At 33.9% G+C, this 16,249-nt stretch overlaps 1 protein-coding gene across 2 annotated transcripts in view; it reads left to right on the plus strand.

Moving 5' to 3' along the window:
- KIF18A (kinesin family member 18A) overlaps positions 1-16,249 on the plus strand; it is a 79,595-nt gene that overhangs the window by 19,336 nt on the left and 44,010 nt on the right. For both annotated transcript variants that reach the window (XM_027115129.1, XM_027115130.1), the window contains 5 exons: positions 202-378; positions 2,011-2,085; positions 2,298-2,404; positions 7,476-7,638; positions 14,203-14,367. In XM_027115129.1, the coding sequence (XP_026970930.1) occupies positions 202-378; positions 2,011-2,085; positions 2,298-2,404; positions 7,476-7,638; positions 14,203-14,367 (687 nt within the window). The remainder of the gene's footprint in view (positions 1-201; positions 379-2,010; positions 2,086-2,297; positions 2,405-7,475; positions 7,639-14,202; positions 14,368-16,249) is intronic.

Here is a 16,249-nt window from a genome sequence, read left to right on the forward strand (position 1 = left end):
GATAGAGATATAATCTTTTAATGGGAAATTTGTTTTATATATTCACTGAATAGTTCCATAAGATTTATCATCATTTTGGTCACCAATTATATCATAAGTCTGGGCAAAGTTGAGCAGTTCTTAAATTCTTATAGTGAAATGGTAGCAGGTTTACATTTGAATGTGGAAAATGACATAAGAATTCTTTTTTTGTTCTTTCAGAGAAAGAATCAGCATATTCCTTACAGAAATAGTAAGCTCACTCGCTTGTTAAAGGATTCTCTTGGAGGAAACTGTCAAACTATAATGATAGCTGCTGTTAGTCCTTCCTCTGTGTTCTACGATGACACCTATAACACTCTTAAGTATGCTAACCGTGCAAAGGACATTAAATCTTCTGTAAGTGTGTTTACTCTGCCTTTGTTGTAAGAGTACTGGGTGCATTTTTTTCTTTTTTATACTTACAGCAAAAGATGAATTAGAGATGTACTTCTACTAATGAATTAGGAATCAGGGCTAGAAATGTCTTTACTAATCTGATTAATTGAGCATTCACTGGGACAATTAAACCATTAAGCATCTTGATTACATATATAATAAATACTATTATTTAGTCTTTTGGGGAGCTAGGATGTTTTAGTGACTTTCTTTCTAACCTTTTTCACATCATGGTACGTGATATTTTGACAGCACCCTGGTGTGATTGGTCAAGGCTTTAACACATTTGTTACAGCCAAGGCTGATGCTCTTCTGTAACCCAGCACCAACACTTCCTACCTGAAAACCTTGGACATGTTTGCTAATCTCTCCAAGCCTTAGTTACTTCATCTGTAAAGTAGATATAATATCTGCCTCAGTTTATAAAGTAAATAGCTCTTTTAAAACAATTTATTGTCCCATTCATGATATTGATGTAACCAATCTGTGTAGCTAGAGCAATATAATAATGATTGGTTAGGTTGGTATTTTTGCCAATAATTTGGGGTAATTTTTTAAAACATAAGTCAAACATGATGTATGTGTAAAATCACAGGATCTCAGGGTTGGAATAGACATAGAGTTCAGCTGGTATGATGGCTTTTTTAGGGGGCTTACCCCTCTGCTATTCCCATTGAATGAAGATAAGCGGTTATTATCTTCCTTAGAGAAATATTTATATATTGTTTATATAATAAATTGGGAAAGGTTGTACTGTATTGGGTATACAAACATCTTTCACACAAGTTTTTCATGCAGTGCTTACACCAACTCATTGAGGAAGACATTTTTAGCTGTACTTTACAGTTGAGGAATCACATGGTCAGAGTTTTAAGTAAAAAGTGGGCAGGGCCTCAAAATCAAGTATTTGGATTACATGTTTAATGTTCTTTCCACTATTCCATAGCTGCCAGGGGGCTCATACTTTTATAAAAAGGATAAAATATATTAAGAACTCATTAAAAACTACTTGAACTTACAAATGGGTGGAAATTTAAATTATCTCTTTATATCTTAAAAGTCAAAGGACCAGGAAAAGAAAGTGGGTAATTTTTATGTGAATGACTATTTTGCAAGTTCTTTAAAGTACCTTTTCTCAGATAGTAAGGGAGTTTCTTTTATAAATTCAGTATTAATGTGCTCAACATATCCTCTTGTCATAGATTTTTTTTTTTTTTTTTTTTTTTGTGGTACGCGGGCCTCTCACTGTTGGGGCCTCTCCCGTTGCTGACCACAGGCTCCGGACGCGCAGGCTCTGTGGCCATGGCTCACGGACCCAGTCGCTCTGCGGCATGTGGGATCCTCCCGGACCGGGGCACGAACCCGTGTCCCCTGCATCGGCAGGCGGACTCTCAACCACTGCGCCACCAGGGAAGCCCTTGTCATAGATTTTTAAACATGAACATAATTGATTATGATTGTCAAATGATCATAATTGTCACAAATTCTGGATTCATGGAACTGAATTAATGAGGCTATAATGCTATTTTGTTCATGTATATGACTGATTTTTATCTCTATATATACGCAATCATAATTTCTATTTTTTAACAGTTGAAGAGCAATGTTCTTAACCTCGACAATCACATAACTCAGTATGTAAAGATCTGTAATGAACAGAAGGAAGAGGTATGTCTCCTCTTTACATTGTTGCTAATCTCCCTCAATTCCTCATTTATGGTATTCTGCAATCTTTATTGTCTAAAACTTTGATTTGCTTTTCTTTTATAATTGAAATCTTGCTTGTTCAGTTATTTTTCACAGTTGAAATTTTTCTGTGGCCATGTATAATGGAGACAAATAATTTGTTTTGTATTTTAACTACTGTTTCTCTCTATTAGATTTTAATGTTAAAAGAAAAACTAAAGGCCTATGAAGAACAGAAAGCCTTTACTGATGAAAATAACAAAGTAATGATTTCAAACCCTCAGGAAAAAGAAATTGAAAGGTAAAATTGACATTAAGATCTCAGTTTGAGGATTTTGTGAAATTTAGTCAGCTATTTAAAGTTTAAAATTTAGTCAGATACTTTGTTATCATCATCATTGGTTGTATGTCTTTATATATTCTCAGCTGAATTCAGAAAGTCACTGAATTGGTCTTATATTGCACACGTTGGAGTTCAGGTAATTTTAAGTGTGATTATACAGATAATGAGAACCAGGTCTTAGGTATAAGATGGAGAAAGTAAAGCCAATTATGCCACTTATGAAATTGGTTTTTAGTAGTTTCCATATTTTTCTTCTGTGGTGTCTTACTCCCTTCTGGCTTCTATAACGAAGTACCACAGACTGGGTAGTGTATAAACAAACAAACAAAAAATTATTTCTTATAGTTCTGGAAGCTGGAAGTCCTAGATCAGGGTGCCAGCATGGTTGTTTGAGGACCTTCTTCCACATTGTAGACTTCTCCTTGAATCCTCACATTGCCAAAAGAGAGGGAGATCTCTCTGGAGGCTCTTTTATAAGGGCACTAATCCCATCCATAGGGTCTCTGCCCTCATGACCTGATCACCTCCCAAAGGCTCCGCTTCCCAATACCATCAGCTTGGGTGTTAGGTTTCAACATTTAAATTTGGGGGGACACAAACATTCAAGCATCTGGCATTATCATTATTTACATGGTTCATGTAAATCGTACCTACCCTTTCCTGACTTTATATAACTCTAATAATCCACTTAATTGAGTTTAAGCAGTTAATTATTTGAAGGGACATCTCTCAGTGATATAAATTGACACAGAAATATGATCTGTACCCTCTAAGCTCTTAGCAGGTAAATTTTAAAAAAAGAAAGCTGTAATACAGTACTTGCAAGTACTTTTTTCCTAAGCAATTAAGACAATTTCCAAGTTGTCCTGATGGGACAATAGTTCAAAAGCTGTAAATCTTGAGTAGTTTTAAGCAGACAGTAAGGAATTCTTGGATCAAACAAGTTTGAAAATTATTCCTTACTTAAGGAATCTAAGAGGTTTCCAAAGTACATCAGCATATTAAAAGCTCTAAGAGGCCCTGTAGGAAAGGAATCTGTTCACCTTTGATTAAAATTGAGTAATTATTCTCCAAAGCTAATTTTCTATTATCATTAGTATGAAAACTAACTACATCTTAAGCCATTGATTATTCATAGTGTTTTGGGACTCTTGAGTTTGTAGAAGATGTTTTAGGGTACATAAGGAAGACTAGTTGGCAGTGGCTTTGTAGATTTTGATGATTTTTAGGCCCACATTAATTTCATCTGATCACTACAACAACTCTGAAATTTGAAGTGGGGTATTGTTTTCTAACTTACAGATAAGGGCAAGAAATATATATCATCTCTTTCAAGTATTAATCCTTTGCTCCCATGCTATGCTATTTTACAAATACCATAAGAAGTAATTAAACAGTTATTTCTCTCTATCAGTGATAATGAGTCCATTTTTCATATAGCATAAAGTTGACCTATGTATTGTTATAGTACAATAGCTCTGTTTATACCAGAGATTTCCTAAAGTGTTTAAATTATTTTCTATTAATCCCCCTAACAACCCATTGACAAAATAAAGTTATATTTAATAGTCTTACAATGCTTTTTGTTATATTCTACCAATTTTACAGTGTCTTTTAAAAAATAACTTAAGCAAAATGATTCCTCATATTCCTTTAATCTTAACAATGAAAGCTTTTAACTCTGCTATGTTATTAGTTGTGTTTTATTATATTTTGTTAGTCAAATGTGGGATTGGTCCTCATGCAACCAGATATCTTGTCGGTGATGCATGTTTCTTGAAAATTAAAGCAGTGACCAACTGCTCAAATTTGGAGTCGTTGCTTGCATAAAATTGCTCAGCAGTGCTTAACCAGATCTAGTTGCCAATTAAAACCTTACAAATTGGTAGACTTTTCTGGAGTTGATGTGGCTTTAAGTCATTGACTCTTTCTTTCTGGTAAAATGATTCAAGAAGGAGATGGCCTGAGCTATGAAATAAACACTTATTTGGATATTTTTTGCATTTCAGCCTGACTTAACCAACAATAAAAACTTTGAGTTTTAATTCACTCAACAGGTTAAATAATTTACTTGTATTTATAAAGCAGGTAATAATAAAATTATATACCCCATAGCCTTTGTCATTTTCTCACAAAAGTATCTGTCTCCTTAAATAAATATATGGAATACCTTTGATCATACTTCACATAGAATTTTTTTAATGGCATGAATTTTCATTTTCTTTAAAAAATAACATTTTTATGAAGTTTAAACAGATAAAGGGAAGAATATACAGTATTTGCTCTCTATTAAAGCTATTTGGAAAGATAATATTCAAAAAATCATAAAAAGAAAGTACAGTTGTTCTTTATACAGAGTAATTATAAAACTTCACTTGTGACTATACCAAGAAAATTGTCTAGAGTTTATCATATGTCACCTAAAGTTATTAGCAAAGATTTTTCTTTTCTAGCTATTTGAATGTTTTAAATGACTAGAAAATAGTTATTATTAGTCAATCCCTTAGGGCTCTCTGTTTTTAAAATGACAGTTTTTTTTTTAAAAAGAGCTCTCTAGAAACCTTTGATACTAATTCCCTTCCTTCCATCCTAAACTATACACCACCAACTAAAATAAATCTGGACCATAAAATTTTGAAATTGACAAATATTTAACTATGTCCTTGGGTGAAGTGTTCCAGGAAAACTAAGAAATTATCTTTGGTTGTAACCTAAAGATAACTTATCAAATCATTTACTGGCCTTAGCCTTGTTGTAATATAATACAGTGAAACTGCAATGTCCATACATACTTCCTATGAAATATTTATCAGTTTGACAAAACTGCAGTAAAGTCGATGTATTGTGGTTTATATTCATTCTCAATAGTTTCATTAAGAACTACTGACGTAAATTGTCAGTGTTTTTACCACAGATCCTTACAAATATATCTAAAATTCTGGCCAAAGAAACTTTATTTTTAAATGCATATACTTCTTTACCATTTTATTTTAAAAGCTTCAAGTTAATTTTTCTTTGAGAGAAAAATTGTTTGCCTATGTGCGATTGTTTATACTGTTACTGTAGCTCAGACCTGATCTGTGACCAATATTCTGCTGACCCTGGAGAATGCAGGATTGCAGGCTCCTTTTAGGGCTTTCATAGAAGTGATTCAGCTTGAGGTCTTTATGCATTTGCAGGAGATGTGAGTCACACTCCCCAACTTTGATTCCCTATATCTATATTGCCCTTTGGAGGAAGCACAGTGGAGGGGCTTTTCCTAGATTTACCACATTGTAAACTTGGATGTTTTCGGTCCTGGCATTGTCAGCTGACTCTTAGCCAAGCTGTAGGGGGTACCTAACCATATGGTGTGTTTTCACTGTAACAAGTTCTAAAGCTAAAAACTGGCTATCTCACTTTCCCTAGGGCGCCATAGAGGCACCATATGATTATGCCACCCACTGCTTATTTCTTCACAGCGAGCCAACACCAGAAGAACACATAATACTGTGTTGCTTCTGAGGTCTTATGAATTGGGAGAGTACAGGTCCACCTTATCATCCTTTTCTTACATACAAAATATTTTATTTTTGGTAAGCTACTGGATTATGCAGACCAAATACAGTATATGACTAATACCATAGACCTTAAAATACCTATATCTTTTAATAACACGATCTTTGGAGGAGAGAGAGAGAAACCCAGTGCTGTAAAAATAAAGTTCAGAACCCATTCCAAACATTTTTTGTTGTTTAATGGGAAAAAAGTCACTCAAACCTATTTACTGTTTATCATTGAATCTAATTCTATGAATGGTGTATATTCTCTTGTTCATGCATTTCATTTTTTTTAACATCTTTATTGGAGTATAATTGCTTTACAATGTTGTGTTAGTTTCTGCTGTATAACAAAGTGAATATATGTATGCATATATCCCCATATCCCCTCCCTCTTGTGCCTCCCTCCCACCCTCCCTTTCCCACTCCTCTAGGTCGTCACAAAGCATCGAGCTGATCTCCCTGTACTATGCGGCTGCTTCCCACTAGCTATCTATTTTACGTTTGGTAGTGTATATATGTCCATGCCACTGTCTCACTTTGTCCCAGCTTACCCTTCCCCCCTCCCCATATCCTCAAGTCCATTCTCTAGTAGGTCTGTGTCTTTATTCCCATTTTGCCCCTAAGTTCTTCATGACCGTTTTTTGTGTGTTTTTTTTTTTTAGATTCCATATATATGTGTTAGCATACGGTATTTGTTTTTCTCTTTCTGACTTACTGCACTCTGTATGACAGACTCTAGGTCCATCCACCTCACTACAAATAACTCAGTTTCGTTTCTTTTTATGGCTGAATAATATTCCATTGTATATATGTGCCACATCTTCTTTATCCATCCATCTGTCGATGGACACTTAGGTTGCTTCCATGTCCTGGCTGTTGTAAATAGAGCTGCAATGAACATTGTGGTACATGACTGTTTTTGAATTATGGTTTTCTCAGGGTTTATGCCCAGTAGTGGGATTGCTGGGTCCTATGGTAGTTCTATTTTTAGTTTTTTTAGGAACCCCCATACTGTTCTCCATAGTGGCTGTATCAATTTACATTCCCACCAACAGTGCAAGAGGGTTCCCTTTTCTCCACACCCTCTCCAGCATTTATTGTTTGCAGACTTTTTGATGATGGCCATTCTGACTGGTGCGAGGTGATACCTCATTGTAGTTTTGATTTGCATTTCTCTAATGATTCGTGATGCTGAGCATCCTTTCATGTGTGTGTTGGCAATCTGTATATCTTCTTTGGAGAAATGTCTATTTAGGGTCTTGTGCCCATTTTTGGATTGGGTTGTTTCTTTTTTTGATACTGAGCTGCATGAACTGCTTGTATATTTTGGAGACTAATCCTTTGTCAGTTGCTTCATTTGCAAATATTTTCTCCCATTCTGAGGATTATCTTTTCGTCTTGTTTATGGTTTCCCATGCATTTCTTTAAGTAAACTTTGCATTATCTGTCACAAAATACTGAGATTCTATGTGTTTTATTTTTCGTAGATTTCAAGAAATTCTGAACTGCTTGTTCCAGAATCGAGAAGAAATCAGGCAAGAATATCTGAAGTTAGAAATGTTACTTAAAGAAAATGAACTTAAATCATTCTATCAACAACAGTGCCATAAGCAAATAGAAATGATGTGTTCTGAAGACAAAGTAGAAAAGGTATTTAACAACTTTATCCTTAAATTGTAGAGAATGTAAAAACATGGGGACTTATAATTCTAGAAATATGATAGGCGATGTTGCTTAATCATCCATTCTCTACAAATCCCTAGAAATGCTAGAGGAAATGCAGAAGACATTTTAAATGTATAGTTTATAAATGTATAGTTTTAAATGTATAGTTAAGTCTACAAGAAAACAAATTTCTAGGTGTGAGAAACAAAAAGGAAACAAAACCCCTAAAATCTCAGTTATGACTGTTGCTTCTGTGAGGATGATGGAATGCTTAACAGGTAGGTAACACACTCAGGGAGAGTTGGGTACCAACATGGGGCAGTGAGAACAGTCCACCCCAGATGCAGGCAGTAGTTTACAACTTAGACCAATGGGAGGTTTTTTTCCTCCCCAGGGAAGAATATTTTGTCACTGACATTGTTACAGTTTCCACTGCATCAGTGCTAAAAAAAAAAACCAGATCAACTTTTAATCAGTTTTATTATTTAATGTAGTAGTGCACTGCCCTTCCCCTTCACACACACAGACCACTTTCACAACCCTGCTTTGATGTACACCACTACTTAGGTAAGGGGCCCGAGGGAGACAGGGAGTTAGAAATGACAGTCCCCACATAAAGCCAGGAATCTCAGAGACCTTCACTCTTCATATTGGAAATACAGCAGGAGAAAACATTTTACCAACTAGCACAGGAAAACAAGGAACCAAGCCTAGGGTAAGAAAAAAAAGTCTCATTTGAAGACTGTCATTATAGATATGCTTTTCACTACAGATTTTCATTATAGATTATACTTTTATAATCCATGTGTTTTATTTAGCAAATCCCTAAAGTGAGACATTAGCACAGAAAATGGTATCAGAGCAGTGATAATCTATAGGAAACTGAGCAAAGGCAATGCAGAATCAGCCTAGTGAAACAGATCCTCAATTCAAACCACTAATGAGAGCTCACTGTCCAAACTTACAAAACCCATGAAACAATCCTCCACAAGCAAGTCAGCAGAGTTAGCAAATATGACAGAATCCCCCAAACGTCAGATACTATAGCAATCTGATAAAACCTATAAAAATGAATAAAGTCATCAAAGAAGGACTTAACAATAAAGGAATCAAAGAAAAAAAGGACATACATATATGAGAAGAAAACAAATGACACTTCCAGAAAGTAAAGATTTATTTACTGAAACTTAAAATTTCAGTTTATAGGTACAATACTGGACAATGTTTTAAATACTTCACGTACATTAACTCATTTAATTCTCAGAAAATCCTGTGGGCTATGTGATATTATTGTCCTTGTAATTAAGGTGAGGAAACCAAGGCACAGAGAAGTCATTCTGCCAAAGGTTACCCAGCTCATAGAGTAAGAGCTATGATTTGAACTCAAGCCAGCTGATTCCAGATCCTGAGCTCTTATCCCTTTCCTTTTATGCATGTTAGATACAGCTAAAGAGAGAATTAAAGAACTGGGAGATCTGAGGAAATCACACCACATACAGGATAAAAAGATAGCAGATGTGAACAAGATGTTGCTATTTGAAAGATAGACTAGAAAGTCATGCATTCATCTAATAGATATTCTGAAGGAGATACATTAGTGCAAAAGAACAAAGGGTAATGTGCAAAGTCTAAGGCTCAGAATTTTCTAGGACTATTAAGATGTGAATAAGATGTAAATTCAAGAAACATGAGTTCTAAGCAGGATAAAAGAATGTATACTTGGAGGTGTGCAACTCCAGAGCACCAAAGATCAGAAAAATAAACATTTTGAAAATACTGGATTTCCCCCAGTTTGGTGTTCATTGATGATAAGGTTAATTGCACTTTTAAGTACTATTTTATACTTAGTAGTATAGTGCTTTAAGAAACTAACATTTTAGGTTTTTGTCAGCCTATGAAATGGGAAAGATGTGATATGCTAAGAAATTAATCATAAAGTATTAATAAATATATCATGACTATGAATTTATAAGTAGCTATTAAGCTATATTATCAAAATTAGTAATTTATTTACTGAATATGCATTTATTATGCCTTATTGAAGCTATCTTTGTTTTAAACCACTTTATTGATATATATGATTGATGTATGAAAAAACCCATAAATATTTAATATAGACAACTTGACGGGTTTGGTGATAAATATATACTAGTGAAACCATCACCATAATCTATGCTATAAGCCTGTACCTTACATCCTAAAGTTTCCTCCCACCCTCTTTATTAGTAGTAGTATTATATTAATAACAACACTTAACATGAGACCTACCCTCTTAGCCATTTTTAAGTATACAACAATAGACTATCATTCAGCTTTTAAAAAAGAAGAAAATTCTACCAATTGCAACAACATAGATGAACCTGGAGGACATGCTAAGTGAAATAAGCCAGACACAGAGGGACAAATTTTACATGATACCATTTATATGAAAAATCTAAAATCGTCAAACTCAGAAGTAGAATCAGATGGTGGTTGCCAGAGGCTGTGGGGAAGGCGAAACCAGGAAGTATTAGTCAAAGAGTACAAAGTTTTAGTTATACAAGACAAATAAACCCTAGAGATCTACTTCTGTACAGCATAGGGCCTATAGTTTATAATGTATTGAATACTGAAAATTTCTTTTTGATTTTGTTTATCAAATGCATTTAAAATATTCCTCACATCCTTTTAAGGCAGAAGAAAAATAGAATTTATATCTTTATTTGAAATTTGTTGCTGTAGTTGTACTTTAACTTTCTTGAACTGCAAAATTGTTGCCAGTATTTTTGATGACCTTCATGACTTCCAAATAACAGAATATCTCATAGAATTAATATATCAGTTTGTTGTTGTGAAATCCTTTCATATGTTTGTTAAATGGAATTCTGAAATACTGCTATATTTACCTATTCTAAAAGTTGTATGTATTATCTCAATTAATTGCATTTATTATAGAGTTATTTTCAGTGGGGATAATAATTCTCAATTTTGTGTAGGTATCCATTAAATAAATATCAATTATCTGAAAGTGCAATTACCTGATTTATCTCTTGAAAAAAGGCAAGAAATTCAGTCATGGAAAACTGCTAGTGACTTAATATCTCAACTTTTAACAACAGCTTGTTTTGAACACTTTTGTTTATATGCAGAGCATTGTGCTAGACACAATAGAGGTTAAAAAAAAGTGTAAGACAATATATGTACTTCAGTAATTTATAAGCTAGTTGGAGCAATAAACTGATATAAAAATGACACAGCACTATATGATTGTGATGTAAGGAGTAGAGCAATAATAAAAACAGCTAATATTGTTGAGCATTAACTATGTGCCAGACACTTTTCAAAGTCCTTTGCATGGGTTAATTCATTTAGTATTTATAACAAGCCTATGAGGTAGATCCTGTATTATCACCATTTGTGAGCAACAGAGATACTGAGAATTAAAGTAAGCTGTCTAGAGTTATACACCTAATTAATGTGGTTGAACCAATATTAAACTCTGGATGTCTGGCCTCAGTCTGCACTTTTAATCATTCTGCTATACTATAAGTACTTTAAGTGCTATAGCCATTCAAAGGAGAAAACAGTGGCTTCCAGTTGTTGTGGTAGAGAAAGGCTTCCTAGTGGAGAGATGAGATTTATACTGGGCGTTGCATGAGAATATTAGTGGGGAAAGAATAAAAGGAATAGTGTATTCAAATGAGGACACCAGTTTGACCAGAGCACAGCATATTTGTAGGTCAGTGTATGTGGAAGTACATAACTATACTCTCAACACTTCCTGTCAATTCCCACTGCTTTACCCATAGCAGATATCATTGATTGATTACAGCACTCTTTCTCTCTGAATCTGAAGTTGCCAGAGTTAACCACTATAAATAGATTGGAAATGGCACATGATATAAGACATATTTTGCCATATTGGGAATTAGTCAATTCCGGGTAGAATAAAAGGCCAAATTGTGGAAGCTTTGGTTGCCAAGAATTATATGGTCTATTTGTGTAGTCAAAAGGCAGTCTTTGAAGCAAATGAGTAGTGTATTATCAGAGCTTAGAATCAGATTGCCATTTTTTGAACATTAGAATATTAGTACAATTAGTAAGTTTGGTCTATTTAATCCCAAGCTAATTTAAATCATAGTTATTTTAGCCTGTTTTACTTACCCCATTGAATTGTGAATGTGCATGCTTGGAAACATTAAGACATAGAGTAAGGAAATGGCTTTGGCTGGTTTCTGTAATTTTTTTCTGTTTTCATCTTTATTCTGCTTTTTTCAACCCACTTGTCTTTTCTGATATCTCACTTTTGGTCATTTCAATCCATGTTCCAATTCTTATAGCTATTCTTATGAGACTAAGAATAGCTAAGTCTAATAGCTAATGAGACTTACCTAAGCAATGAGAATAAAACCTCTTAAGTTTATTGGTTGTAAACTATTGAAAAACATAGAAAGACATCTAGAGGCTGAGTTTGTTCTCACAGAAGTGTCAAACTATAGTTTTACTAAACTGCTTGCTAGGTCAAGGAATTTTATATTTGTCTTGGACCCTCTCTGAAGAGGTTTACTCTCATAATTGCTGAAAGAATCTCACTGATTAAGCTATAAATGGTTCTTGAGTATGGACTCTGAGAGTAGTATTAAAGTGAAGTTCCGGGGTAATTTTATAGTCATATAAAGATAATACACAAATTATTTTCAGTGAAATAATCAGTTTATCGTGTTAGCAGTCAGTTCTTTTGCACAAAGCAATAATAATACCTAAATTTTAGAATTTCATGCTTATTCTCACTCGAGACCTTTTGTGTTATTCTGGAGATTTTGTTAATAAAATATGTAAAGCTTTTTTGAAACTTTAATGGGAAACAATTAACTTTAATGTCAGGGTTTAACATACATATTTTAGAATTTATTTCCAAACACTTACTTGGTATTTATTTCAGAACAGTAATTCAATAAGAATTACCCTGATGGAAAATGTCCGCATGGAGAACCATCATAGAATCTACATTTGATGAACATTAGAAGTACAAACTCAAAAAACATACCCTCTGGGATTTTTAGTCAGGATCTTTTGGTATTAAATATTGACTGCCATCAGACCCGCAGATCATGTCCTGCCCTGGTTTCTAAGAGTACCTACAACATTTTTAAACATTAAAGGAAAATAAAGGTAGTTTGATATAATGCCTTCCTTCAGGCAGGTACAATACTTTTATGTTCATTTTTCAAATAAGGTGACTGAAGAGCCACTGAGATTGACTTGCCTAAGTTTTCACACCTGCTGAATAGCAGAAGAAAGTCAAGAAGCCACATATCCTACCTTCTGTTGGATACCAGTGGCTCTAAACTTTTCAGGTTTCAGGACCCCTTTCTGCTTTAAAGTAAAATATTAGGACCCCAAAGAGCTTTTGTTTATGTGGATTTCATCTACCAATATTCTATTAGAAATTTAAACTGAAATTTACAAAAATATATTATGTATTAGCTAACTTAAGAACAATCAATTACCCATTGCATGACAACGTAACACTTTAATGAAAAATAACTAATTATTTTCTAAAACAAAAAGAGGTAGTGAGAAGAGTGACATTATTACCTATTTTTGCAAATTTCTTTAATGGCTGGCTTTTCCTCAAAATGTCAACTTACCTTTTATAAAAGATAATAAGGAAGTAGAACTTAATCTCCTAAAGAGAGTAGGTTTTTAATCAAGTTCAAATATAGTTCCTGCTCCTTTCTTCATTTTTTTTTTTCCATTTTTCTTTTTTTTTCATAGGATGTGTTCATCCCTACTTCCAAAAGCAGCTACAAGTGCTTGTTCTAATCTTTGGGGATCTGTTGTCTCAGGTCCAGCTATCACATCTGATGATTACTGAGTTTAGTGTCTTTTGGAAAATAGTCCAAAGAAGTCAAGCTGTTCTGGCCCATGATAGTGTGCAAGACCCTTGGGGTAAAAAACCAGAAGGCCAGTTTTGATCTCAATTCATGTGTAGGTAAAACACCAAAAATATTTGGACTATCCAGTATGTGTCCTGAACCAACCATCAGGCGAGATCAGATGTTTATGACACCTGGATATAAGCTGTCTTTTCTTTCATTGGCAACAGCCAATCTAAAGGCCTTGTAGACAAAACCACAACAATAGAATACTTTACTTCTTCACATCTTTCAAACTGAAGGAAAGACAAGAGCAGGACATGTATCTATTTTGTTTTGAGTAAGGAAATCATGAGATTTATCAGGCCTCACATGAACTTTTCAAATGCAACATTTAAAGGAATGTATTTTGGCAAAAAAAAAAAAAAAGTGATAGTCTTCAATTTGGCCATTGTATTTCTTAAAGTCATAAACTCTCAACATGTAATTTTATAAAAATGACTCAACTCAATTTCCTGTTTTCCTGCAAGCAGTAGTTGTGAGATTTCAAAGGGGAAATAGCTTTAAGTACAAAAGTATAGCCTAATTTAATAGACAACAATAGCACACTTAAAAGGAAATATACTACTGTACTAATATCACATACATCACGTATCATAAAAGGTTGACTATTAAATGCATTATTTTTCAGGCCACTTGCAAAAGAGATCATAGACTCGCAATGTTGAAAACTCGCCGCTGCTACCTGGAGAAGAAAAAGGAAGAGGAACTGAAGCAATTTGATGAGAATACTAATTGGCTCCATCGTGTGGAAACTGAAATGGGACTCTTAGGTCAAAATGGTCATATTCCAAAGGTACATATGTGTTTGTAGATTCAGATTTATTTTCTAAGAACTGAGTTCCTTAAACCCATTGTCTTTGTTATTGAGTAAATACCTTTCATAAGACAACTTTTGGTCCATCTCCCGGAGATTTGACTCATTTTACTGTTTTTAACTGAATATACCTTCTGCCTCCCTGATTACCTATTAGATTTGCCTTTCCTGTACTTTCAGAAGAGTAAAGTTACTTTTAAATGTTATTCTTAAGTGATTGCATCCTTTTATGAGGAACTCTTAAGCTAGAATGAAGTAATTCTATTTCAGACTGTACTTGAGGTTTCATCATGTAGGTAATGTAAGTTTGTTTTAATACTTGATATTTTGTGCAAAAATAGTTTTAAATGTGGTCAGCATTATTTGTATTATAGCTAAAGAAAGCCAGTTTGAAAGCCGTATGCATTTATTTTTATGTACTAAACTGAAGATATTCCACCTAGAATGGCAAAAGTTTATATTTATAAAGAGTAGCGATGGGTAATGATGGTTAATGGCTGAATCAGATCATAATTGTGTTCAGCTACAATGTTACAGATAGTTTTCTCCCTTAACAATAGTAAGCTACAGAAGTATGCAGTTCATTCCTAATAAAGTACCTCCCAAATGTCTTCAGTGTCATCATTATACTTTTCTTTTCATAGTTGTGATAACACTATTCCATCTTTAGTCTTGAGTTCACACTTAGGCCAGAAGAGGAATGAAAGAAAGGGGAGAGAGATATCTGTATTGGGAAAGCAAAAACTTTTCCAGAAATCCCTAACAGACATATCTGAATTGACTAGAATTGTCACGTGGCTATCCCTAGATACAGGGGAATCTGGAAGGGTGAGTGTTTTGCTGGACATATTATCATCCTGAATAAAATTAGAGTTCTCTTAATAAGAAAGAAGGGGAAAATTAATATGGAATAAGCAGCTAGCAAACAAACTGCTACAAAGTAACTAATTTTGATCTCTAAATACCTAATACTTTAAAAGAACAACTTTTTTATACTCTTTTTTTTTAAAGGAAGAGTATCTAAAGTCTTTAATTTGATGATGCTCTTCTGAAAGTCTATATTATGTATCAGCTCTGAAATCTTAAAATTTCTAGAAAAGCATTAAACTGAAAATAAATACAGGTGAAATGGAGTATAAAATATTCAGTACAAATGAATGCAGCTAGTGACTGTTAATATTCAAAGATATCAATTTTTTGTTATAATTTAAAGATATTAACCAATGCAGCATAACTAGGAAAATCGATATAAATGTCCATCCTTTTAACACTGAAGCTCAGACTGAAGGGAGAGGAGACTAGCAGGAGTAGTGAATGATGACAGTACAAGGTAGTAAAATTGGAGCAGTGAGCAACAGATACCTTGTTTCCTAAGAAGAGGGCCAAGGATAAACAGAGACTGAATAGTTCTTTAGTGTGGAAATTCATTGAGGGCCAACCAACAGTTTAATCGACACCCAGCAGTCCTAGAAGTCTTCACAATATCTTGATGAAAGTATGCCAGCCAGTTAGTTCAGTAGATTGGGAATTAAATGTAGTACAAAGCATACTTTAATGAGATTTTATAACTTAACTTAATTGACAAAGCACTTTAGAATATTAATATTCCCTATAGCAAGAATGTAAATATTGGATAGAGGATAGACACTGGAGTTGAAGTGGTTGGTAATTCCATTATTTGATAGTTGTGTTGAATACTAACTCTAATAGTTGTGTTGAATACTAACTCTAACACTAACCATATAACTTGGGGCAAGTTGTTTAACTTCACTGTCTTAACTTCTCATCTTTAAAATATATTTAAGGCATTATGAACTTAAATAAAATGCTGTATGCAAAGGCCTAGCACCACTTAATACAT

This window comes from Aethalodelphis obliquidens, unplaced genomic scaffold, assembly GCF_003676395.1.
Source record: "Aethalodelphis obliquidens isolate GAN/ISIS:26980383/991018 unplaced genomic scaffold, ASM367639v1 scaffold14, whole genome shotgun sequence".
NCBI classification, from domain to species: domain Eukaryota; kingdom Metazoa; phylum Chordata; class Mammalia; order Artiodactyla; family Delphinidae; genus Aethalodelphis; species Aethalodelphis obliquidens.